This window comes from Babylonia areolata, chromosome 7 (assembly GCF_041734735.1).
Source record: "Babylonia areolata isolate BAREFJ2019XMU chromosome 7, ASM4173473v1, whole genome shotgun sequence".
Classification (NCBI taxonomy): domain Eukaryota; kingdom Metazoa; phylum Mollusca; class Gastropoda; order Neogastropoda; family Buccinidae; genus Babylonia; species Babylonia areolata.
Genome location: NC_134882.1, coordinates 17,707,867 through 17,735,251, shown reverse-complemented (window position 1 = coordinate 17,735,251; position 27,385 = coordinate 17,707,867). Strand labels below are relative to the sequence as shown.

The 27,385-nt window shown below is 38.7% G+C and overlaps 1 protein-coding gene across 1 annotated transcript; it reads left to right on the top strand.

Annotated features, from left to right (window-relative positions):
• Positions 1-1,789: 1,789 nt before the first annotated feature.
• Positions 1,790-26,123, top strand: LOC143283762 (SLAIN motif-containing protein 2-like). The gene is made up of 9 exons (XM_076590101.1): positions 1,790-2,151; positions 8,162-8,307; positions 8,953-9,099; positions 10,164-10,319; positions 12,196-12,237; positions 13,760-13,852; positions 14,170-14,274; positions 14,829-15,150; positions 16,927-26,123. Exons 1-9 carry the CDS (start codon positions 1,883-1,885, stop codon positions 16,994-16,996), a joined length of 1,350 nt encoding a protein of 449 aa, XP_076446216.1. The 5' UTR covers positions 1,790-1,882; the 3' UTR covers positions 16,997-26,123.
• The last annotated feature ends 1,262 nt before the right edge of the window (positions 26,124-27,385 follow it).

Sequence of the window (27,385 nt, the reverse complement as noted above, 5' to 3'; positions counted from 1 at the left end):
TCCATTCCCCAGGGTAAGCGGCTTATAATTTTCATAAAATTGATACTTTTCCTTGCCTTTGTTAAGATGTAATCAAAGTGAATGTTCCATGTCAGCTTTGAAGTAAGATAAACGCCTAAAAACTTCACTACCTGTTTATAATCAATGACGTCACCAAGTAATTTAAAAATGGGTGTGCTAGATGGGTTACCACCTGAATTAAACAACATCATACATGTTTTTTCAGTCGACAAAGCTAGACCATTTTCAAACATATAGTTACCAATGTTATCGAGATCAGACTGATACAAACGACGTATATAATTCTGTGCTCTTTGTGGGGTTGACTTTTTTAGATTGACAGAGTCTTCATCAGTGTGTGTGTGTGTGTGTGTGTGTCAGTGTGTGTGTGTGTGTGTGTGTGTGTGTGTGTGTGTGTGTGTGTGTGTGTGTGTGTGTGTGTGTGTGTGTGTGTGAGACAAGGAATGGCAGATCCACACACACACACACACAGTCAGTATAACTTGATATATTTTTTTTTTAAGTTGATCATTTGGCCGGCCCCACCTCGCTACAATACTGATGAGCTAGAATCCCCAGTGATGATGCGGCCTACCCGTGCTTAAGTATCAGAATGTCCATGTACACATTTAACTGATGTTCGTAATTTTGTTGTGATACTTACAACTGAACAGAAAATCACGCGACTTGTACTTGAAATACAAAACTGAAAATGGCATATATGCGCAGCGTTCTTTTCTCTTCTCAGTTTTTTAGTCTCAGCTTTCAACTGAGTTTGTCACAAGTTATTCAGATTATGTCAGTTCTTTTAGACTGATAATAATATGAATATTCTCATGGCAATACTTCGATTGAGCGTTGCAAAACAAGCCTCAGTTGTTTATAGTCACTGATCAGTCTGTTCTCCTCCAGATGTTGAATCAGTTCTCTCTCTCTCTATTCAGGCTGACTCTGTGTCTCCATCAGGCACACGCCTGGGCCAACCTGAGATTCAGGTCAAACTGACTAACAGGGCGGTAGTTATTGGCGGAGAGTCTACGATGCCGGAGTGACTGAGTTTTTTTGCAGATGAATCTCTGTATCAAAGGCATGCGGAATGGCAGCAGGAGACTCGCCGTGAAGTCTTCCTTCATGCTGGCCATAGAGGACGTCCGTCTTTTGGGATACGGTAACCATCTCCATGCTCCGCGACCGTCGGTGCCAGTGACGGCGGGCGAAGGTGCATGGTTTCCCAGAGGTAAAAAGCTAATGGTCAAGATCACCATAGACGTAAACACTGGCTGAGAATTCGCATCACCGTTTTCAGTGATCTCGTCATCCGTCTGCACCGTCGGTGCACGTCGTGATCAGGAAAGCCAGCCGGTTACTCAGTTGCCATGACTGATGCCCCGATGGATGACAAAATTAAGAGTGTTGTGTCATTTATATGGTTTTGAAGTGAAGTGCAACTGTCTTGATGATTATGATGAGCCTAAAAGATATGTGCTGCATTAATTTTTTTTTATAGAAATAGATACATGGATACTACGGTCGCACTCTAACATCCTAATTTATTGGAGCTGAATTATTTAGGATTCTAAAGGGGGGCGGAATGAACGGCACTTTAGCATCCAGACTTATTGGAGCTGAATTTAGGATGCTAAAGTGCGATTAAACAGACAGATTCATACATACAAACATACCTACATACATATTTATACATAAATAAATAAATGTGCTGGCGCCTGTGCTTCTAACATTTTGGGGAGAAGCGAGGTCACACGGAAGCAGTAATACGCATGCGCCTTCTGTGTAAATATGGCGGCTGGCTATTTTTCGATAGGAGTTCTATGGAAGATGTGAAAGAGTTGGTCTGATCGGTGCATTTTGCAAGAAACACAATATGGAATCATCTGAAAACTTTATTGAGACTGAGGATGAGGTGAAGAAACTACAGGAATTGGTGAAAAAGCTAGAAAAGCAGAATGAAGTGCTTCGTTCCAAGCAGAAATTCGGGTTGGAATCTCTTCCGAACGGAGATGTTTCGGAAAAGGCTGTTCTCACTCAAAACATAAACCATCAGAAGGAGTCAGAATCTGATTCTGGAGGCCTCGATGACGTAGATGTACTGGATATAGATGATCTTTCCTTGAAAGATGAAGAAGACAGTTGGTAAGTATTATTTAGATTTCTATTGAATACATTGTCATGTCATATATCATGTTTTAATCTTTTAGTTTTATGATTGCCAGCTTGAGGGATCTTTTTTGTTTGTTTATTTTTGCAGTAATATTGTATTTTATAATCAGGTGTGGAATATCTAATAATTCATATAGACAGGTCATATCTGTTCAGAAGCTATGAAGAGAGACAAGGACTGACCAGTGAGGCGAAGTGGGGGTGTGGCAGGAAGCAAGATTGACAATGAAAGGAGTCAGAACTTTGTTTCACAAATTTTCACTTTTGTGCTTTTTTATATTGAATATTGACTATGATAAGTTTTGTAACTGGTGTCCTCACAGTCTCACATTGGGTGTGGTTGTTACCATTATCAGTGTTGTTGTTCAGTGAAAACGATTAGCATCATTTGATGAAAAAGGCAAACATTCCGGTGTGTTTCACTGTTTGTGAAATAAAACACGGTTACATTGCCAGCTTTTTTTCTCCATAGTATGGATTCTTAGAAATGGTGGTGGTGGTGGTGGTGGTGGTGTGTCCATCGAGATCGATGATGACCATCGTTGTCATCCAGCTGGGGGATGGGGGGAGGGTGGTGGTGGGGTGGGGGGAAGGATGCTCATGAATCTGCTCACACACACACACACACACACACACACAGTACACATTCTGTCAGTTTCATTGAGAGACAGTCATATAGTCTCACTCTTTCTTTCACTACTCTCTCCAGAGCTGTCTCTCTCTCAAGCTCTTTCTCCCTCCCACTCACTTAGCTCTTGAGCTCTCTCAGTCCCAGCCTCTTACTCTTAGTCTCTTACAGAAGACTTCCTGTCAGTTTCACCTTGGAAGTGGTTGCTGCCAGTGCCATTGTCAGAGTTGTAGTACAGTGTAATAGATCACTACAGATGGGTACTGACAACAGCAACAACAAAACAAACAAAAAGAAACACACACACACACACACACACACACACACACAAAGAAAAAGAAAAGATGGCAAGCTTGTTTTAGAAATAAAAGTAACAGCCTTTTTCACCAAAGTCTAGACTCATACTCTCAAGTCATAGGAAGACAGATTACATGCCAGTAACCCCAATAAAATTTGCACCCACACAAACATACACATGCATGCGTGCAGATAAAATAATGTCTGTCTGTTTGTCTCTCTCATTCTCAAGCTCAGCCCTCTCTCATTCTCAAGCTCTCTAATCTCAAGATTTCAGTGTGCCGGTTCAGAGAAAACACAAATTTATCATTTTATTTATTTATTTATTTTTTAAAGAAAGAAAAGAAAAAAGAAAACTCTTCAAATCAATGTTATGTGTCTTCAGAGCTCTGCATTTCCCTGGGGATATTGAAACACAGGATACAGTAGTGTTCTTTCTTATTTTCCTCATTATTACTATTATTATTATTATATTTTTTCATATATGCTTTTTTATGACAAAAATGTTTTCTTTGAAAGTTTAGCTGTTGTTATTGTCATCCAAATTTAAACAGATTGCGTATCCTGGGTGTAATGAAAAGTGTGTTCTGTTAATGTGTTATTGTATTTGTACTATTAATGTTATTTGATAATAGTAGCAGTAGTTGTGTTTGTACTTGTAGTATAGCAGTTTTATTGAACAACTACAAAATAATGTCATGCATTCATTTCACAGTTGTAAACTTGTGTAAAAACTGAACTTTGTACCTGAGCAAATAACTGAATTGCACCTAAGCAAAAACTGAATTGAATTATTAATTTCACATTCTTCATGATGTTCAGCACAAAAATAAATTTTCTGAAGTTTCATAAGCCTGATTATTATTTGTTAAAAAAAAAGAAAAAAAAAGAAAAAAAGAGAAGAAAAGCCAGTGACCATTCTTCTTCTTTCAAGGACTGCAACTCCCACATTCACTCACATAGTGAACGAGAGGGCTTAAAAATCCGCTTTTATGTGAATGGTCGTTTTTACCCACACCATATACTGATATCTACAGGCAGTCATACTCCATTTTCATGGAAGGGGGTGGGGGTGGTGCATGCCAGGTATGTTCTTGTTTCTATAACCCATTGAATGCTGACATGGGTTACAGGATTTTTCATGTGCATATTTGATCTTGTTTATGCATGATTTTTTTATGTACACACAAAGAGGGTTCAGGCAGGTCTACACATCAGTTGACCAGTGAGATCAGAAAAATCTCCACCCTTTAACCACCAGGTGCTGTGACTAGGCTCGGATTGAAAGTCCAACACTTTTACAGTTTAACCACTCTGCGGTTGCACCAATCCTCAGCCAGTAACTGAACACTTTTTAGTTTTCTTATCATAATTTACATTGTGTGTAACATGATATATTTACAAATGCAGTCTTTGACTTAAATTGCATCTTGTCATGAACTGATGAAGATTATTATGACAGGTTATGCATAAAGTGATAAACTGGTTTAACATTGTTGCACATTAGATGTAAAATGAAAAGATATCTAGATCAATTTTTGGCCCTTTCAGGGATGTGTTACTTAACATTAGCAATTTTGATGACCTTGAACTGCATATTTGTGTTTGTATGCTTATGTGTGGTTGTATTCACTTTCTTTTGTTTGGTTCATTACAGTTTACATGTTTGCATCACTCGATTCACTGCATGTATGAGTCTGTGATGTATTGCATTGTATGTGTGTGTGTGAGAGAGAGAGAGAGAGAGAGAGAGAGAGTGCTTGTGTATTGTAAACAAAATTAAGTGGTGTGTGTGTTACTGTCTATGTGTGTGTGTGTGTGTGTGTGTGTGTGTAAATTAGCTTTTTTGCTATCTTTTAAATTTTAGCTAAGTTTTTGTTTTTAATATTATAATAGGGCTTACTTTTTAAGTCATACCAGGGGCTTTTGGAAAACAGAACGTTGCTATCTAGTATCTATAGTATTATTCTTATCTGTTGTCAGTGGGAGACCATGATGATTTTAATCGCAGACTTTGCTGCTGACTTCTAAAGATAAGTTTGGAAAATTATAATGAATATCCCATTTAGTGCACAGTTTGAGGTTGAAATCAAAATAGGTCTTACTCTTATCATAAAAAAAGAGAGAAAAATTTGTTAAAAGTAGGTCTATAAGTGAATTGCACTGTTGTCTAATGTGTTAAACATCAGTGCGATTATATGTGTGTGTGTCTGTGTGTGTGTGTGTGTGTGTGTGATAAATGAATTTATGTGGATGATGATGTGTGTGTTTGTGTGGTGTGTGTGTTACAAATACAATTTCATCTATGTGGATGACACAGTGGACTATGTATAGTTTTACTTTCAGTTTTCAGTTTCTGTTTAAATTTCTCAAGGCGGTGTCACTGTGTTTCTGCAAATCTGTATGCTGCACCACATTTGCTGCTGATACCAGCAGCATTTATAACCCAGTACGCTTATATTCAGCCTTGATTGCATGCATAAAAAAATTGTTTTGTGTGCCAGTGAGAGTGGATTTCTTCAGCAGAATTTTGCCAGAGGACAACACTTTTGTTACCATGTAACATGGGTTCTTCTTCAGTGTGTGCCAAATGTGTGATCCACACAGGACCGCAGTTTATTGTCTCATCCGAAAACTAGGTGCTCAGTTTGATTTTCCAGTCAAACTTTGGAGAAAGGGTGTGAGCGGGATTCAAACCCAGATCCTTCCTCCTTCTACCCCCCCCCATCCCCCACACCTCACCTTCTACTGAAATCATCATGTAGTGAGTTTGCACCATGTAAGTTATAACTTTATAATTACCATGCACTATTATGATTATTATGACTGAGTGTCTTAACCATTCTGCCACCTTCCTCAACTGTTTATGATGTTGAGCCATAAAGTACCAGGCAGGTAATGTATTTAATGCTAAACTGTTATTCTTTTCTGTAATTAGAATTGGAGTTTTTGTAAAATAAACATAACACACATACACGCATGTGCATGCATGCACATGTGTGTGCACACACAAATACACACACACACACACACACACACACACACACACACACACACACACACACACACACACATACACACACACATTGATCAGTCTTTTCACAGTGATGGTCTGATCTGTAATGATGGGAAGGGAACAAAAGTGAACAAAAGAACAAGTTCACCTCATTATTTAAAAACAACTAAAACTGAAAAAAAGGGTGTTGAAATCCAGAATAGGTGCAAATTCACTGATTGAAGCATGTATTGATTATCCATACAAAGGCAAGGCATATGAGAAAGACAGACAATGGCAGAAAAAGAAAGATAATGATTATTTTTCTGGCCAGAGCTGCTGCTCGTTTCCATCCATTGCATTTTTCTGGTCTGAGAATGAGAGATGCTGCTTTTGAATAACTGGATGTACTCAGCACTGTTTCTCTTCCATCAGGCTTCTTTTTGCATCACACTTTCATTCTGGAATCCCAGTAGCTCCTCTGTAGGGTTCACCTCTGCTGCCTGATATTTTTTTACTTGTTGACTTGTTTCAGTAGGAGAATGTCTGGTCTGGTCTAATTACTTGTGGGAGGGAGAGAGGATAGAGGCTTGTGCTTTGCTCAAACTGCTGGAAGGGTTGTGTTGGCTGGAAGCCTGTGCAAAGAGGGGTGGGTGGGTCGGATGTTTTGAAATGCTGTAAACTGAGTGCCTGCCTGTGCCAGGCCTGCTCTGTTGCTGCTAGCCCAGTAGTCAGACTGCCATTGGCCCCACTCTCCTGGATCAGTGAATAACCTGACACTGTCATGTTTGGCAGGTCAGTCAGGTACCTATAAGCAGAACAAAACAAAAAGAGTGTTGAGAAAGTGTTGGGGGAAGTGGAGGGGGTGAGGGAGGGGGTGGGGGGGAGCAGGTTAAATGCTTCAAGGCAATCAAAGCATCTCAGTTTTATGTGTTGGTAATTATGTATTATGTGAGTTCAGATAGAGTGTGAAAGTGCAAAAGCATGTGTATGTGTGGGGGTTGGGGGAAGGGGTGTGTGTGTGTGTGTGTGGGGGGGGGGGTTCTGTATGTTCGTGTTTCTGTGTGTGAAACTGAAAGATTGCATCATCACTCAGAAAGGGTCAAATCATGTTATGATTTTTTCTGTAAAAATAAATCATGTATGATAAAAGTGTGAATGGGTGTGAATGTAGAAAAAAGTTATAAAAAAAAAAATGAAAAGGGTATTGAATTCATGCTGTGGATTACAGGAATGGATCTTACTGCATAAACCGGATTTATTTTCAGTGAAGTCACAAATTCACAAAGTAAATATTTTGGCTTATAACTTTAGGCAATGACTTGAAAGAGGAAAGCAAGTAAAGAGTGCCTGCCAACTGACTTCGACCTTTTTAAAAATTTTCTTTGTTATTTTTTTTTTTATCACCGTGTCTGGAAGTCCTTTACTTAGTCAGTCTTAGAGGGCCTTGCATTTTTCTTGTTGTAACTAATGGAAGGGAAGTGCTGAGTGATGTTTGCCAGCACACTTCACTTTTGTCAGCATGGCTGAATGACTCATGACTCATGTCTATTAATGAACTATGACACGCTGGCAAGTGGTGGGAGCATGCATATGTACTTTTATTCTCTTGCATAGCATTCAGTAGTGATGCGTATACTCATATATGCGTGCGTATGCATGCACACATACACTGTTAAAAACAATTATAAAAGTTGCATTTCCATTAAATTGATTAATCACTACACGAATGTGTATAGTACAACCTCATGTATGTGTGTGTGTGTGTCACTGTGTGTGTGTGTGTGTGTGTGTCACTCTGTGTGTGTGTGTGTGTCACTCTGTGTGTGTGTGTTAGGGAGAGAGAGAGGTTTTATAACTTTTTTTTAAAGCTCTTAGAACATGAGCTTCATGAATAACTGATTATTATAAACTAATATTTCAGTTAATATTATATCCTAAAACATTTTATTGCTGACATTATCAACATCATTGTCTAATCATCATGCCTAATTATCTTGGTTATTAGATATGTTTTATCATGATTATAAACTGATCATTGAAGTGAATGTGTGTGTTTACAGGCTGTATTCATCTCCAAAGCCTCCCACTCCCCAGCAGACCAACATTAGCCTCTACAAATGGGTGCGACAAGATTTTGATCATCCAAGCCCAGAGTTGGAGTCAGCCCGAAGATCATTATTATTTAAACTCAATGAAGTTGCCCGGAGTAAGTATTTTTTTGTTATATAAAATGCTTTTTTAAAATCACCTTATGTGCAAGTGTGTGTGTGTGCGAGAGAGAAAGGGGATGTGGGGGATAGACTTATTTGAGACAAAAGAGATGATGATGGGGTAAATAATTAAATTTTCTGCTCACACAGCCGCAGACTCATACAGCACACCAGCACACTCACACACACATGCACATGCGCATGTACACACATGCACACACACACACACACTCACACACACACACACACACACATGTTCACACCTGCTTCAGACCACAAGTATAAATCACCACCTGACCTGTTTAGCTATTCTTCATATCTTGTCATACAAGAGATGAAGTAAAATGTGTACTTTCTAAATTTTGTCACTGATAGAATATTGCAAAGTTTGTAAAGAAAAGAAAAAAAAAGGTGGCTTGAGATTTAGATAGGTTCTTGATCTTCTGTACAGAGAATTGAGTGGGACATGTGTGTGTAAGATTAATTCACGCTTGCTGAAGAATTGTTTGTACAGATTTGAGACATAGATAATGAAATTATTTCTAAGGACTCACGCATTGAGACAGAACTCTGCTTGTTGTTCCAGCTGGATAGATGGATTCTCAGAACTAACCGATACATATGCCATTGTTTGATGACAGTGAATCGCAGTTCTAGTACTCCTTCTCTGGGTACCAACACTTCCCCTACCAAGACGGTTGCCTCCCTCAGTCGATCTACTGAAGAGTCTCAGAAACCCTACACCCCGACACGGCCTCATCAGAAACAGTCGCTGCTTTCCATGACAGGTACATGACACACGGCTCAGTTTGGCCAGAGGGAGCACAGGGACCCATTTGCAATGGAGTTTTTGAAAGTGATAGATGTTAAGTGAGACTTCTACAGCGTAAAGTGATTGATGATGTGTGGGACCTCTACAGCATAATGTGATAGATGATATGTTAGACCTCTACAGGATACAGTGGTAGATGATATTTGAGACCACTAAAGCACACATTGTTGCCTGAAGGAATTGTCAGAATCCCTTGTCCAGTATTAAAGAGATTCATGGAGGTTGCAATTTGAAATTTCAGAAATCAGTGTCTTTGAATTCTCTCAGACTTTGACAAACATCCTTTTGTGTTTCTGTAGTAGGTCATGGAGGTTATAATTTGAAATTTCAGAAATCAGTGTCTTTGAATTCTCTCAGACTTTCACAAACATCCTTTTGTTTGCCTGTAGTAGGTACAGAGAGCGAACTGGTATGAGATGCAACAGTGAGGATATATCTTAGAATTGTTATTGAAAATTGTTATTTGTGTGGTTGGTGTGTATATAAAACTGTGACAGTGAGAGAATTGAATCAAATTGACAATGTTTTCATGAACATTGACTATAGGCCATCATTCAAAACATGGGTATGTAGGAGTGAAGATAAAGCAATCAACACAGTGAGACAGAGAGAGAAAGAGAGAGAGAGAGGTAGTGTGTTGTATTGTACAAGTGTACATTTTCTCTGATTGTGATAGTGAATGTTTTCCTGTGGTATTCAGACTACGCTTCCTAGAGGGCGCACAACTTCACTGCATTTGTATCGATGTTCCCCACCTCACCTTTCTTCTGTCTGCATTCATTTAGGGTGGAGTGTGCACTTTGAAAAATATCCAGCAATGTGCTCAGTATGTGGGTGCAACTTATTTTCAGACCAGTGGGGGAATAAGAAAAAAGTGACACTTAACTCACAGTGATGCGCTTTTGTACTTTGATACAGTAAACTATTTCTGTTTCCATCAAATTGCTGGTGGCAATCCTTGTTTTGTTTGTTTTGTTTGTTTTCTTTACATTTTTTACATATTCATTCTGGAATTTACAGGCAACCGAATAGATAATGGGACTTTCACCCGTGCTAAGAAATCCCATGAGCGGCCAGGGCCTGTGGTGGCAGACAGAGATCGAGGGGAGGAGGAGGCGTACCATGCCCTTGACGGCACCACTGACGTAGAAAAATTAGCTAGACAGCAAGAAGAAAGTGAGTTCTTTATAAAACTTGTTTTTTTGAAATTAGCTAGACACCAAGAAGAAAATTAGTTAGACGAATATTTTTTTTTAATTATTAGATTGCTAAAACAAAGTTAGCTTTTATTTGAACTTGACCTCATATAACTTTAAAAAAAAAGCTGGACAGCATGAAGAAAGCGAGTTCTTATATGCATATTTTTTTAAAATTAGCTTGGCATCAAGAAGAAAGTGAGTTCTTATAGTTTTTTAATTTTTACTTTTTTTTTTTTTTTTTTGATTTGCTGCACAGCAAGAATAAAGTAAGCTCTTATAACTTTTTTTTTTGGTATTGTGTCTGTAATCAGTGAATGAGATTAATGAACTGAGGCTGTTCAACTATGTATGAATATGTATCCTCACATTTTATTGACATTTTTTACATAACAGAACTGTCAATGTGTGCCAAAAATTGGACAGATTGTGTTTATTACTTTGTGTGTTTTGAACAGATGTCCTGTTTTCATAATAGTTTACAGGTTTATCACATACTGGATGTCTCTTCGAAAGATAAGTAAAATTATCTTTAACTCACTTGCTGTTTCTTTAACCCTTTCACCGCCAGTCAGTTTAGAGTACAAATTCACTTGTGGTATAAACGCAAAAAAGACAGTGGCTAAGAATAGCTGGGGATTCCCCCTGCGATGTTTTGAAAATATGGCCTATCCTACCACCAAACATTAAGAGCAGTAGGTTCATGGATAACAGACCAATGAATGGCCACCTTTCAGTGACATGGGTCCTCTACCACGCCTGTGCATAAATGCGAGCTTGGCGGTGAAAGGGTTAAAGGATCATCTGTCTCTAACAAAAAAAGTCTGTGTTTTCAATTATAACCATACTTTTTGGCCTACAAGATGCAAACTTTTTACTCAGATCTGACCCTCATCTTCATGGCTGTATGTGCCCCATCTGTTTCTGAAATCTACATTCTGACTGCCGCTTGGTGCCACCTGTCACAACAAACTTGTATATGACAACATCGTTGATCAAAATCAGTGCACACAATCACACAAAACAGCAGCACTTTGGTCTTACCACTGTTCAGTTCAGTATGCTTCATGTTCACTGTCATATCAAATTGAAATCAAATGGCTTATTCTACCAAATTTTAAGTGGATGTGATCACAATTTGCCTATAGGTCACGAAAATAGAGTGGTGTCTGAGTTGGGGTTAAATTTATTGTCGAAAGAGAAGAAAATACAAAAAGTGAACTGATTGCTTTTTGAAAGCAAAATGGAAAGCAAAATAGCGGACATGACTGGAAGCGGGGCTAGAAAGGTGGATTCTGATTTAGCAAGTTCATAAGCTGGGGCTTTACAACAGAGTACATTTGACTGAAGTCTTTGAAATAGTAAAAATTTTATTAATAAAAACAAAAGAAGCTAATAACAGAGCAGAGTAACAGAGCTGAGTCAACAAACAGATGAAAACAAGCTGGATTTTGATCCATTTTTCCGAAGATAGCGTCACATCTCAGAAACATCAAGCAGTGTCAGCAGAGCCATATGGAGGACTTGCTTTAAGGCTGATGCATCTCATGCAGATATGCATCTTACCTGTGCTCTGATAAGGATTTTTTTTAAAGGGTGCACCTAATGCACTGCAGTGCCTTGTAGGCCGAAAAGTAAGGTACATGAAAAACATAGTTTGCTGTATTTTTTTGTGTAAGGAATGCATCAACAGGAAAGATTCTGTTCAGAAAAGTTGTTAAATTTGACCAAAAAAATAGGTCCTTTGTAAACTTTTGACCTGTCTTTTGGAACAGCACTACTTCAGTTTAGTGTAATTGCATGAGGAGCATTGCACTAATTGTGACCTAATTTATATCACTTTCATTTTGTTGCAGGTCTGCGCCAGAGTATGGCGACATACACTTCACCCAAAAGAGGTTGGTCTTGTTCTTTACTCCCTTCAGTTGTGTTTATCTCCACTACGTCTGTTTGTGATCCAGCTTGGAATTGAGTTTGATGACCTATTGGCTGACTCTCTTATTGTTTTAATGTCAGATGGGCGCTATAGCCAAGTGGTTAAAGCATTGGACTTTCAATCTGAGGGTCCCGAGTTTGAATCTTGGTAACGGCACCTGGTGGGTAAAGGTTGAAGATTTTTCCAATCTCCTTGGTCAGCATATGTGCAGACTTGTTTGTGCCTTTACTCCCTTCATGTGTATACGCAAGGAGAAGATCAGAGAGATACGCACATTAAAGATCCTGTAATCCATGTCAGCGTTCGGTGGGTTATTGAAAGAGGAACATACCCAGCATGCGCACCCCCGAAAACGAAGTATGGCTGCGAACATGGCATGGTAAAAACGGTTATACACGTATAAAGCCTGCTCGTATATATATGAGTGAACGTGGGAGTTGCAGCCCACAAACGTAGAAGAAAAGAATAAGTCTTAATGTCAAGTTGTTCAGAGCTGGGGTCTTGGTTGGTGAAGGTTTTGTCATTTGAGGAGGCAGGCCTGGGTGGGTGGGTGTCTATCTGGTGTTCCAAAGGATAGTTCTGGTTGTGATGAAGGCAATCAGCAGTGTTTTCTCACCATGATTTCTGTCTATTTTCTGTATGTCATTGGCCTAGCTTGGCATGTGGAGAGGGAGGGCATTGGGTGTGCATTGGGGTTCACAGTCAAGTTGGATGGTTATGTGTGTGAGATGTGGGAGTGTTTATTGTCATGGTTCTGTTTGTGTCTCTGTGTGTGTGTGTATTGTGTAAAGATAAGTCTTAAATCAAAGTAAACAAATACAGTAAGGTAAAACAGTATGTGTTGTGTGTGCGCCTTACCTTTATAACGCTTTTCTTGCATTGTATTATATAACTGTAATCTTTTGTTGTATTATTGAAAAAAAAATTTAATGATTTTGACAGACATTAATGTTAATAATGATAATAATAATACACATTGAATTGATGTTCACACCTCCCAGGCAGGGAACTCATGGCATTTGCAATAGAAAGTTATACCTATATATACATACATGCATCAAGTACACCATACATGAACAAGCATGTGCACACACACAAAACTTCAAACAAACAAACCTGCCCCCAGCACACGCACAACCAGCAGGAATTCAAGAAGAACAGTAGTCAATACGACAGGCAGAATAGAACAAACGTGTTAACTGAACTGGGGAATCCATGTTACGGAGTGAGGAGGGCAGTTTGTACCATAAAACAGACTTAGGGATTTTTTCTTTTTGAAGAATTGTCAGCACTTTAGAATCAGCGGTCGAGCGTAAAGGTCAAGAAGGTGAATACACAAAGCTATGTTGGTGCAGTATAGTTGATGGCAGCTACTTTGTAATCTCTTCATCTGCTTTGATTGTGACAGAATATTCAGTGTGAAGGCTCTGTCTGCCCTGATTGTGACAGGTGTATTGACTGTCAAGGTATGATGACTGTTCCAGTGATCCACAGTAAAACTATGTCAGTGGCCAGTGATACAGACAACAGTGGTTCTCCCATTGGATCCAACAGGTCCAGTCCTGCCCAGTATGACCGTAAGTTTCTTAGTTTTTCTGTTTCAGCATGAATTCTGTGGGCTCTTTATGTCACTTGTTGCTGCCCAATTTAAGATTTGATAGTATTTCTATGAATGTGCATAAATATATTGACTTACTATTTTTAGTTTTGGTTTTTCAAATGAACCTTGGTTTTGAGGTATGTTTTATTATTGTCATCTGTTCTTTACAGAAAAGGAAAAAAAAAGTTATGTTTTGTTTGTACCCATCATTCAAAGGATTTACCTTTTTTGCATGTAAATTATTGACTGGCTGGATATGATTGCAAGTTCAAAAAAAGAAAATGTTTTATGCAGCTGAAGGCAGCTACATGAACCGTCATCGAAACAGTTTTGGATCAGACAATGGCACTCCCCCTGATAGTCCTCGCACCTTGCAACAGCACAGCACACCTTACTCAGGTAATCTGTATTTTCCGACAGGGATCTCCACCTTGTCTTATGTTTTGTGTAGCTTCTAATCTAAGGCTGGGTTGTATGAGCGATCTTAGCTGCACTAAGTTTGCTTCACATTAAAAATTTTCCTAAGTCTGTGGAATGAGTGTATACTAAGGAATATTGTTAATGTTAAACAAACTGTCAGGCTGGGTACAAATGAATGTGTGTCTAAGTGAGGTGATCAGTACATATCGATGTAAAAATAATGTGGTGAGAATGATAGATTCTTGTCATTATTCCAGAGAATAGTGCTCCATGAGAATGATATATTATTGTTTTTTTGTTTTGTTTTTTTTCCCCCAAAAGAAATGAGGAAGATAGATTATTTTTGTTATTCCAGTAGAGTGCTCTGTGAGAATGGCAGAGTTGTTTTTTTTTTACATGTTTGTGTTGGTGGTGGTGGTGTTTTTTTTTTTTTATTCCAGAGTAAAGTGCTAACTGAGAAAGATAGATCATTGTTGTTCTTGTTCCAGAAAATAGTGCTCCATGAGAATATTCGATCATTGTCGTTATTCCAGAGTCAGCTCCTCCTCGCAGAAGCGTGCCCAACATGTCCCGTCTCCAGTACCCTCAGCCCGCCTCCCACTCCAGCGACTCCAGCCTGGAGCACCAATCAGCCGGCAGCATGGACGACCTTCACCTTGCCCCGGAGACCCGCCCCAACTCTCGCCTCCCTGCCCCCGGTTTCCGTGCGGCCTCCCCGGCCATGGCGGGGTTGAGGCCAGGGCTGGCTGGGGCTCGTGGCGCCTCGCCACAGCGCAGTGGTCTGCCCACACCACGACGGGGCATCCCTCGCCCTGCTGCTGGGGTTGTGAGATCATCACTGCCCACCCCTAGAAGGTGAGTAGCTGTTTGTTTGGTTTTTCTGTTGTATGTCTTTGTGTGTATCCCTTGTCCCTCTGCTGGGGTTGTAAGGTCTACACTGCCCTCCCCTAGAATGTGAGTGGCTGTTTGTTTTTTTTCTTTTCTCCTGTATGTCTTCATGTGCATCCCTTGCCCTTCTGCTGGGGTTGTGAGGTCATCACTGCCCTCCCCTAGAACGTGTGTGGCTGTTTTTTTCTTTTCTCCTGTATGTCTTCATGTGCACCCCTTGCCCTTCTGCTGGGGTTGTGAGGTCATCACTGCCCTCCCCTAGAAGGTGTGTGGCTGGCTGGTTGTTTGTGTTTTTTCTTTTCTCCTGTATGTCTTCATGTGCATCCCTTGCCCTTCTGCTGGGGTTGTGAGGTCATCACTGCCCTCCCCTAGAAGGTGTGTGGCTGGCTGGCTGTTTGTTTTTTTTCTCTTGCATGTCTTCATGTGCATCCCTCTCCGCTCTGCTGGGGCTGTGAGATAATCACTGCCCACCCGTAGAAGATGTATGGCTTTTTTTTTTTTTTTTGCTTTTTTTTTCTCTCTCTTGTTTGTCTTCATGTGCATCCCTATCCCCTCTGCTGGGGCTGTGAGGTCTACACTGCCCACCCCTAAATGGTGTGTGGCTGTATGTGGGTTTTTCGTGGGTTTTTTTGTTTATTTGTCTTTTTCTCTTGTATGTTTTGATGCACATCCATTGCCCCTCTGCTGGGGTTGTGAGGTCATCGCTGCCCTCCTATCGAAGGCGTGTGGTTGTTTTTTTTCTCTTGTATGTCTTCTTGTCTTTCTTGTACATCCCTTGCCCCTCTGCTGGGGCTGTGAGGTTGTCACTGCGCACCCCTAGAAAGTGTATGGATGTGTGTCTTTTTTTTTTCTTTCTTTTCTCTTCATGTGCTGTTGTATGTCATTTTGCATTATCATGTATGTATTGTTTCATGTGAGGCGCTTGGAGCCCATGGTGTGGGGAGTTTGAGCCATATAAGTACTATATATTATTATTATTATTATTATTATTATTATTTGTGTTAATTGTTTGGTTCAAGGGGAGGAGAGTTATGAGTGGGAAGGGGGAAGGTTAGAGATGGGAAGAGAATGTGTGTGTGTGTGTGTGTGTGTGTGTGTGTGTGTGAGAGAGAGAGAGAGAGAGAGATCATATTTTAATCTACACACTTTCTTAATAAAATATATTCAGCTTCAGATTGTTTCATTTAAAAAACATTTTTGTTCATATTGAACACTGGATTTCTGTACCTGTGTTTAAGTGATAAAGCACTATAGAGTCTTGAGTTTGTTAATCCAGTAAGATAAATTTATTTGTGGTATATATATGTTACATGAACTATGTATGGGAATCACAGCCATTCAGTATGAATATGAAACAGACATAAAATGCTTAAATGCAAAGTAATGACAATGATAAGAGAATTGTATAGAATATATAGAATATAGAATATCATATTACGGTATGATCATAAACACAGAAATATGATCAACAGAAAGCAGTTAATATTGTTTTAGATTAATACAGATTATAGAATACACATATACATGCACTCACTCACATGTAGGCATTGGCACTACTTCAGTTAGTTCTATTGCAAACAGGAATATGATAAAGGGAGTAACAGTTGAGATGAACTTGTGGAACTCTGTAAAGAAAAGAATGAATAAACAGTACAACTGAATGGAACTGTAGGGAATGGGTAGCCTAGGGGTGGAGAGTCATACTCATAGGTCATTCACTTCTGTTACATCTGTGTCTTTCAGATCAGGCATCCCATCTCCCAGACCTTCTGCTCAAGGGAACGATGAAAGCTGGAGAGATGGCTGCTTCTGATGAAACTCTGCTGCTTATCCATCTCTCAGTAAATTATTGTTGATGACAGACACTCTCTGGTGCATGGGGGAATGGGGCTACTACTTGTTAAAGACATTGGAGTGTAACCATGTACAGCACAAGTCTGTGAATCATGTTGGCCTTTTCGTGAATCCAGATTATATCTGGATCCAAATCATAGATTGCTGAAGCTTGGAAGATTTGAAATGTTTGAGCTTATTTTTTCAAAGCAATAGACAGCATTCTCTCTTTCAAAAAAAAAAAAAAAAGAAAAAGAAAGAAAGAAAGAAAGAAAATTGGTGCAGGAGTTGGTTTTTTTTTAATTCAGCAAAGTGACATGGCTGTTTTCACAATGAACAGTATTACTTACTTTGCTTTTCCTTTCACACCAATCTTCTGACATTCTCTGGTGTTGGATCGGTCTCTGGGTTGTTGCTTTCCTTGCTTGTAGACGTCTTGGTCAGACATTTTGTGCCCATCGTCGCAGACGCCAGGACACAAGGGCTCTTTGCAGAATGTATTGTGCAGAGAATGTGATACTGATAGTGGCATAAGGCGTACCTTTTGTTCATCTGCTCTTGATCTCATTCATTTGATGCTCACCTTGATTTAACCCTGCACACTTCTAACTTGAGTTTAATTACACATGCGTTAACCTTGAGTCGTGTGTGCCGGTGAGTAAGTCATGGTAAGCTTGTTGCGTTATATATATATATATATATATATATATATATATATATATATATATATATTTCTATGATTAATTATATATATAATTATAGGAGAATTAACAGTAATGAACCACAGGAGGTTATGGCTGATCATGTTGGTGTGAAGAAAAATTATGAGTGTGTTTTGACAGAGAAGTGTTTATGGGTGCTGGTGTGAAGAAAGGGCATGATTGTGATTGGACAGACATGTGGTGTCAACAGAAAGAGATACACAATTTAAAGAATTATAATTCGTCTTTTGGTAAATGTTTGTGTGTTGACATGAGGAAATGTTACAACTATAATTTTGACAAAACATGTATTGCAGAAAGAGAGGGGAAATGGCATATGAATTACCAGATAGTTCAGTTATGGATAACACTTAAATCCTCAGGTGGGGAAATATGGCTCCTATTCAGAACTCTGCTTGCTCTTGACTGGGTATATATGAAGGTATACCCTGCCGCGGTTTTATGTGAAAACGCACAATAAAGAGAGCCACCAGGTGAACTCTCATGCATGATTGTTGGTCCTTTATAATGCTAACGCAAACACAGACTGTGAACGTCTAGAAATGTTAATCCCTTTATAGGATACTGTCTAATAAACAGTAGTTTCAAACACTTTTGGTCATAACAAGCACAGTCAAGTTTATTGCAACTAATAAAGTTCTGTAGTTGATCAGAAGAAATTCCCCAACTGAAATAAGGCTTTCACCCCATGTTGGTGTTGGAGTGAGTGAAAACATAATATAACCATCTTTTCATGTGCCTCTTTTGTGTTCCGTGAGCACTTGAAGCACAGGGCTCTGTATCTTTTAGTAATTGTTTGCTGCCTGTCCTATATTTCCAGTTTTGTGCATGATGGGTGGGTGAAGGGGTTGTGATGAGAAATGTGTGAGCACAGATGGTTGTTTGACAGGCGTGGTAGCGGAATGATTAGAGTGCTGGAATCTCGCCTGAGTTTCTGTGGTTTGATTCCCAATTTCGGTGCACCTGGTTGGATAACTACCGTAAGGGTGGAGATCTTTCCTATCTCCCTGGCCAACATATGTCCAGATCTGCTGGTGCCTGAACCCCCTTTGTGCGTTTTCACATGCAGATTGAATATGCAGGTTGAATATCCTGTAGTCCAGTAGTCCATGTCAGCATTAGGTGGGTTATGGAAACAAGAACATACCCAGCATGCAAATCCCTGAAAACAGAGTTTGGCTGCATACATAGAGGGTAAAAATGGTCACGCATATAAAACCTGGAGTTGCAGCCCACGAACGCAAAACAAAAGAACACAAACAAAAAAAGATGGTTGTTTCTGAAATCGATACACTGTAAATTGTCCAAAATCATAGCCACTACTAGTGGAAGAGTTTGAATCTCAAAAGCACTCAAGTTTGGGATCCTTCCAGTTTTAGAAAAATTCAGATGTAAGTGAGACCTCATTGTCAGCCTCATTGCTAAGGCCTCTTTCGCTGTTATGTCCTTCAAGGCAGTCTTTCGTATGGTCATAGCTACAGGCAGACATTGCTGCAAGATCCAGTGGGAACAGATGTTGCATGGATAGACTGGTCATTTCTTTGGCATCTTAAAGTTTGATAAAGAACTGGGGTTTCAGGCTTCTCTGCACTTTTGCTGGAGGTCCAGCATCATTTTGATTACATGATTTTTATATTCCATACCGTAACCCACTGGTACAGACTCCGGCAAGGTTCTGCATCTTTGCCCAAGTGGACAAATCCAAAAGTAGCAATCAAACATCATTATCTTTTTGTTTTTGAGAAGATTTCATTTTGCTAGGCTGGAAGTTTAATTTTTTCATTCCTTCTTTCTATGAATATATTTGGGATCATCAGAGACAATATTAATTTTTGTTTTTGTTTTTTAAGTAACCATGTCTATGCTGAGTTGGATATTTTCTGATATGGTGTTTACATCCAACAACCATTCTTTTTTTTTTTGTCTTGTCTTGTCTATAATCCTGTGGTAATACCTGTACAGGGCAACAGTCCACACTAGGGGGGCGTGCTCTAGGAGACTGATGTCTTTTGTATGACCGTTAAGCCCCATAGTTCAAGGAACCTGAGCCCCACACAGCATCAGTCAAAAAAACACAAAAAAAAGTTTTATGGACATTCTTGTGTTGGTCATGAGGCCCAGAAGAATAAGACGTAGAAAAGAAGCAGAACCCAGAATGGACAGCTTCTGGGAAATGGGGGTTCTGTATTCAGTATCAGTTTATTGATTTAAGAGCCTTTTTTTTTTTAAACATTAAAAATAGGAGCATCAGCTTTTTTTGTAACAGAAAATTCCAGTGCATTTGATTTTCAGATGAAATTGGATTGTCTCCTGTTTGAAGTGCATTCATGTAACACCGTGAAAATTCTTCATTTGTTCAGCAAATATACCATCTCTATAGATATAAATTCTGAAATAGTTTCTCTTCCCATTCTTTGCTTTTAAGTTCTGGTCAGTTTTTCACATTATGAAGAAACAATACACTGTGCTTTTGAAATTTTGTTACGGCTTATGCACACAAAAACACCTCGTGATTGGTTGCTATTTTTTTTTGTGTGTGTGTGTCTTGAGACATATCCATTCATTCTGTGCATGCAGTCTGCAATACAAATTTTTAGAAAGAAAAAGAAAGGGTATTAACACTTATCCACCCTCTGCTTGAATCCTGTCTCTTGTGTTATGATCTCATTTGTGTTACCTAAAGCACCATGTGATTACCGTTACTGGTCATCTCTTACAAACTCCTTGAACTTGTTACATTGTTGCAATTTTTCATTTGTTTATTTCACATCTGCCTTGGTTCTGCCTTCGAGCAGTGAATTTCTAACAACATACAACTGAGATTTTAAATGGGTTATTACATCCAGTGGAGGAATCCCTTTTCTTGACTGCCCTGTGTACACACAGAATGAAATTATTGAACATTGGGTTGGTGTTGTTTTTTTTTGTAGAGCTTTTGGTGTGTGCTGTTCTGATCGCTATATTTTCCCCCACCTTATTTCAGACTCTGCTGTTTTCACACAAGATGAAAAGTATGAAACAGTGCTGTAAAATTTTGCTTTTTTGTTGTTGTTCTCTCCCAGAAACATTCCCCTGTGCGATGCCGGGGGTCTTTCAGTATAATAGCATCCCCGCCTTCTGAAAACTCTGCCCTTTGAGCAAGCCTCGACACTTTTTTTCTCTTTTTCAGTCTATGATGTACTTTCTGTGTTGATAAGATCTGGCATCTAGGTAATGAATTTGCAAACACTGGGATAGGCACTAGCTGTCCATTGTGCAGTGTTATTTGCCTGTATGGCATTTTTATGTATTTTTTTTTGTTTGGTATTGAAGTTGTTTTTTTTATCCTTTTTTATGATTTTTTTGTAATCTGGGGATGATGAATTAAGTGGAAGGGCTGACATCTTTATTTGCCCTGAGGAACTGAATGGTTAAGATGTGTCATAAGCCAAGTTGGTTTGTCTTGGTGATTTATTTATTTATTTTTTTATTTTATCGATGTGACAGTTTTGTGTTGATGCAGTTGGGGATTTATGGATTTATATGGTTTGACAGTCCTGATATGGCCCTGTGCAGTCAGCTGAACTGTAAGCAACAATAAACAAAACCCACAAACAGTTCTCTGTAAGGGCTTTTGTTTGAGCCTTTGAACACAGAAATAGCAGCTTCAATAACAGTATCGGTGCATTGTAAAGACTAAAGGTTCAAACATGGCAAATGTGTTTCTCCAAAACTGAAATTTAATGTTGAAAAAGGGGGGGAAAAAGAAAAGAAAAGCCAATAGACCAAACGGAAACATTTCAAATTTCAGAAAACCATGGAGGGAAATCAGTCATTGGATATATCCTTAGTATGTTAACCAGGATCACGAGACTTGCAGGGATAGTATGTGAAAAAGATGAAACCTGATTGAAAATCGTATTCAAACACAAAACGCAGCAGGAGTTTAGTTTGACATGCATGCATATTCATAAATGCATGCGCATTCATGTCAGTTTGATTCCTGCTGTATTTGTGTGTGTGTTTGCAATAGGTGATGGGGTACTTGCAGCCCACCCCCCATGGGGATGCCGGGGGTCTTTCATCATAAATAGCATCCCAGCCTTCTGGAAATACTGTGCTAGAAATTTCCTCTTTTGTGTCACTCTCTTTCTTTCTGCCTTTTCTTCTGTCTTCACTGTTGTCTCCTTTGTCTCCCTTCCTGGTCCGTTCCCCATTCTTTTTTCAAGCAAGCCTTGACACTTTTATCGGTGCTGTTTTGCTCTGGTGATTAGGTTGTGTGATGTAAACACTGGGATGGGCACTGGCTGCCCATTCAGCAGTGTTATTTGCCTATATGGCTTTTTTAAATGTATTTTTTGTTTGGCTTTGAAGTATTGTTTTTTTTCTTCCTTTTTTACTTTTTTTTGTAATCTAGGGATGATAAGTGGAATGGCTGGCATCCTCAGCATGGCCTTGTCTTATTTGCCATAAGGAGCTAGATGGTTGGGATACTTTGTCATGAATAGTGTTTCGTGGCTTTGTCTTTGTGTTTTTTTGCAGATGTGACAGTTTTGTGTTCATGTTGTTGAGCATTTGTATGGTTTGACAGTCCTGATATGGCCCTGTGCGGTTGGCTGGACTATAAGCAACAAGAATAAGAATAAGAACTTGCTGGCCATGATGATCTGAAGATTCCTTAAGACTCTGCAATGGTATAATACTTTGTATCTTGTAAAAGGTCTGAAAGTTCTGCATTGTTACTGACCACATCAGGCTGCAAACATGATCCTGTATATTCAGTTCTAAAAAAAAAGTTGTTAAAACTTTCTAATACTGACTTAATGCTAATGAGTCACTGTGCACTGTTACAACATTTGTGAATAATGCATGAACCTGCACACTTCACTGACACCCTGTGTTACCCCGCTGACAGAGTTCAGCTGTTCACTGTGACTATCTGTGATTGACTGTGGTGTTGAATCTGGGGTTTACAGTTCATGGCAACATGGTATAACATGTCATTGTAGGCTTAACGGCTAGTCTCTCTCTGAAATCTGTTCTGAGGGAAATAAGAGCTGCAATTGTTTCTTCAGTACTAGCATTTTGATCACGAGTGAATTGACAAATCTACATTCAAACACAGAAATATGTCAAAATATAATGCTGTCGAACCAGTTTGATGTCCAGAAAGTCCCGATATTTTTTTTTTTCATTTCTGTCATGAGCAGAGTGTAAAATCGCGCTGACAATAGACCTGTTATGGCCCTTTGTGGTCAGCTGGACTGTCAGCAGTGAAAGAAAAGGTGTCCAGAGATTTTCTGACAGTGTGTAGAGCTTGACAAACTGTGAACAGAGCTGTGATATATTTGCTGAGAATTATCCAAACATGGTTGGGGTAATGGTAAATTTTTCCTAGGGGGTGGGGTAATGGTTAATTTTGCTGCAGAAACAACCATGGGGGCAAAGGAGGTTGGGTTGTGTCCTTTGGTATTGTCTTGCTTGGAACAGAAATCTTTTGAAAATTCATTCTTTCTTTTTCATGAAAAATGACTCAGATTGCGCTTTTTGGTCTATGTTCAGAGACAAGAGACATATTTTTAATGTGATGGGTGAGTTGTAGACTTGCAAGTGTGTTTATGTGTGTGTGTTATGATTAGGATGATAGTGTGTATGTGTGTGTATGCTTGAAGGAGACATGGTGTGCTTAGATTTTATACTCTCAGTTTTCTTGTATTGAGATGCCTTTTGCAGAAAGGCTTGGATATTGTTTCCATACCTGGACGGTGAAAATTCCAGGCAGCTTGGAAATGGAAGGCATTTCCACAGTTGACAAGACAGAACTTCTTAGTTAGAATGTGCTTTCAGTTGTCACATAGTTTCATAATGGATCTCTCTTACTGAATGGGTGTACTTTCAATTTTTGTAAGAGAGGGGATGGGTGTTGTGCAAGCTAGATTTTTAATGATTATTTCTTTATACTTAAGTGAAGCTTGATTTATTTAAGACATTCTCCTGTTCAATCATGAGGGTAATAACATAATTTGATTAACAGTGTAAATGCAGTTATTTTGAAAATTGTGCATGGACACATGCAAACATACAGACTGTGGGTGGCGGTGGTTTTTAGAAAATCTCTGCCTGTACAAAAGTCTCCCTTTATTGTTGCACTGTGTAAATTAAAAGGACATGCCATTTAATGATCAGACAGTTATATAGCACATGTGTTCAGCATAGGCAGTTTAGTTTTCAACCAGTGAAAGTTCATGAACCCAGGAAGTAGGGCATAGGTATATATATGTATATAAACGCGGCTGATGTGCAGGCTGTGCCAGTGGCTATCGCCATATGCTTGTTCAGCAGTAAATTAGCTTTCTATCACGATCATCTTCCCTGGTGGATCGGAAATAACAAGAAGTTGCTCACTAAAAAGAGTGCAAAGAAAGCTTTCCAATGTCTCCAAACACAACATGCTTTCTTACACAGCGTTTGTTGCAGCAACAGTTGAAACATAAATGAATAAAGAGAAGGGTTGACTGAAACATGACCGCAAAAAATCGTTAAATTTAAATCCCTCTTAAGATATCAGGGACTTATTAGTAATACCAAAAAAATTGTAAAATCTTACCGAACAATTAGCATGCCTGCATGAAGATCAGCATCCCTTTTGAGTTTAAGATTTTCCCTGACAGTATATTGAGTCAGCAAATGGATAGTGGGGAGCGGGGCGAGTGTTGGCTTTTGGCACTACCATGTAGAGGCAGTTAGGTACACATTTCATTGTTCACACTTTCTCATCAGCTTTTAGCAGTGTCCTTGCTCTGCTTGTGAGTCCACTGCGAAACCTGATGAACTTGCAAGTGTTGAGCGCAGTTGGAATGTCTGGCATTTGACCCAGGGACCTGCTCAACTGAAGAGTAGAATTATGTGTTCAGCTTAGCAGCAGTGATAGATTTCTAAAATGTAGTCATACGTAACTTTGCACTGTGAAAATATGATAAGAAAGTGAAAGAATAGCCCAGTTTTGATAAGAGATGGGCAGAGGGCTCTTTCAGTATAAACCTTCTGGAAATTGCACATATGTAAAAACATTTACTGTTATTGTACAAATATCTTCACAATTAAAATAAACCATGCTCGTTTAGATTCTGTCTGTGATTATGTATTATGCATACTGGCAAATATTTCTGTAATTCTAACAATTACAATGACGATGATGACTGTTACTTTAATATGTGCAAAACATTTACGAGTTCAGCATTGTCTGCATCGTGTTCAGAATGTTGCATCGCTTTTTAAGCTGCTAAAGTGCTATATTTTGATCTTATATCCTTTCCTCCCTTGTTATTCCCTTTCCTTTTTTTATTTGGTTATCAAATGACAGATATACATATGAACCTATTGATGGGAAAACACAGAAATGTGCACCATATATGTACACATACAGACATGCACATGCACACATATACAGTCTCATATATTACAGTCTGATTCATTTCTTGCTTCTTCAGAATGACATTTTATTCTTGTGTATATATATGTGTGTTTTTTTCTGTAAATAATGTACTCTTTGTACACAAATCTAGGTGTTTGTGCATGCGCACATACTCTGATGAAGGGGTGTTATCAGAGTTAACAAAATAGCTATGAGTTAATTTGCTTTATCATTTCAGTCTATTTCCATTCCATTGAAACAGCAAACTGAAATGCATCATACATTTCAGGTCATTTTGGCAGAATTTAGAATATAGTATTTTGTTCAATATTGCAGTAATGAAAATAAATATTTTGATTTCCTGCGATTCCATTTTTCATTGAGTTAGGCTTTCGATGATGTTTTATGCTGTGGTATTTTGATTTTTTTTTTTTCAATGTAGATTATAAGCTAAAACTGTAGATGGTAAACTAACCAGACTAACTGCTGCTGTGGAGTTTGAAAATGTGAGGTGTCATTTATGATAATTGTTTCAGAATATTTTGGGTCTTTTTCTTTCAAGATGCCTCAGCAGAATTTTCATTGTGTTCAGGATTCCCAGGGTTTTTACACACGAGTTGTATTGATACTGAATCAATACTGACTGATAAGACCCATGTGCTGGAATGGAAGAAGAGACGCTTTCTTTCAGGACAGTTTTAAAAATTTTAAAAAGAGCACAGAATTTGTTGTGTGTCTGTGTGGGTCGTGTGCATGTCTCTGGGTGTGTGCTTGTGTGTCTGAGAGAGAGAGAGAGAGAGAGATGAACAAAAATGGTGAGAACGGAGAAGGGAAGAGTAAGCAAGCAAGTGGTAATACAAGATACTCTTGCATTAAAAGCTACACTGTCATCAAAGCCTTCGTTTGGTTCTGATGGGCTCTGACTTTACTGATGGCTGAGCCAGTCAGAAAAGATTCAACACTGGATGTTTACAATGTGCATACACTGGCACTTGGCATTTAGCCAACACTGCATGTCTGAGGCTCTTCGCTTTTGTTTGTGACAGATTCCTTGTTCCTGATTCACTGGTAACTGAGCAGTGACTGATGTGACTGTTGAATTGCAGTCCTGCATTGTGTCTTTAACTGGTTTATAATGACAAAGAGCATTCGTCTGTACATACTTGTACGATAATTTGGCATGAAAGAAATTAAATGTCCTGCTTTTAAAAGAAATAATGGTGTTGTAATGTGTTGCGAGGAGGAAAGTGAGTGTGTATGTGTGTGTGCTAATATGTGCTGAATTATGTGGTTGTGAACATATGAGAAGTTAAAATTCCTTTGGTTTTTTTTTGTTGCTTTTTTTCAGTGTTGAATATGTAAATAATGGACTTTGTGTACATGCGCCATTGACATAAATCATACCTTCTGTAATGGTATTAGAAGAATGTTCTTTCGGCTCTGGATTGTGTGAGAGTAAATGATGGACTGAAATATGGTTGGAACAGCAGCATGCTGCATTGTTTTGATCAGTATTTCTTAATGCAAACACTTAGATACCAATAGTAACTTTATTTTAGGTGTTTCATGCTTGATAGTGTTTTTGAACTGAGCTTTCAAACGTTTACTCTTGATTTTACATGAATTAACAAAAACAAGTTCGTTTTTTCGTTAAAAAAAGACTTGGAATTTGCCAGCTGTCATGATGGTTTCACTCACATACACATCCATTCATTCAGATGATCTTTACCCTTTCCTGTCCGAATATTGATTTATACAAAGCGTCACACACACACACAAAAAACAAAAACATGGCCAAACAACACAAGATTGCTAGTTTCATTTGAAATAATAAATAAGTAAAATAACTTTGTGCATGAATACTGTGCTTTTTAAGTATGGTTGTAAAGAATTTGTCACCATCAAATGACATCATATCCAAATCTTTAACAGAAAACAGCCGTCATGAAAGAAAAGTATATAAGGGACTAATATTCCTCATGTCAATGTTTTTCACCAATATGTTATGCAGTTGCTGAAGTCTTTGAAGCGAGTTGTGATATTCCTGTGACCGACTACAAACTTTTATGGGATTCCACATTCCCCACAGTTAAAATCATTATTTAAAATTAAAAAAAAAAAAACAAATAAAAAAAACAACATGAAAAAGTCGGGAACATGGGGATGAAAAAACCCCAGGAACTAAGTCCAGTGTTTTTTCACTTCATCTAGTTCCCATTAAAAAAATTTTTTTAAAGCAAAAAAAAAAAGCAGT

Excerpts from the sequence above, each read along its gene's own strand:
- LOC143283762 (XM_076590101.1), top strand. The coding sequence starts at position 1,883 with ATGGAATCATCTGAAAACTTTATTGAGACTGAGGATGAGGTGAAGAAA. Across the intron at positions 9,100-10,163 it reads GTCGCTGCTTTCCATGACAG|GCAACCGAATAGATAATGGG; the intron begins GTACATGACACA and ends TGGAATTTACAG. Across the intron at positions 12,238-13,759 it reads ATACACTTCACCCAAAAGAG|TGATCCACAGTAAAACTATG; the intron begins GTTGGTCTTGTT and ends TGACTGTTCCAG.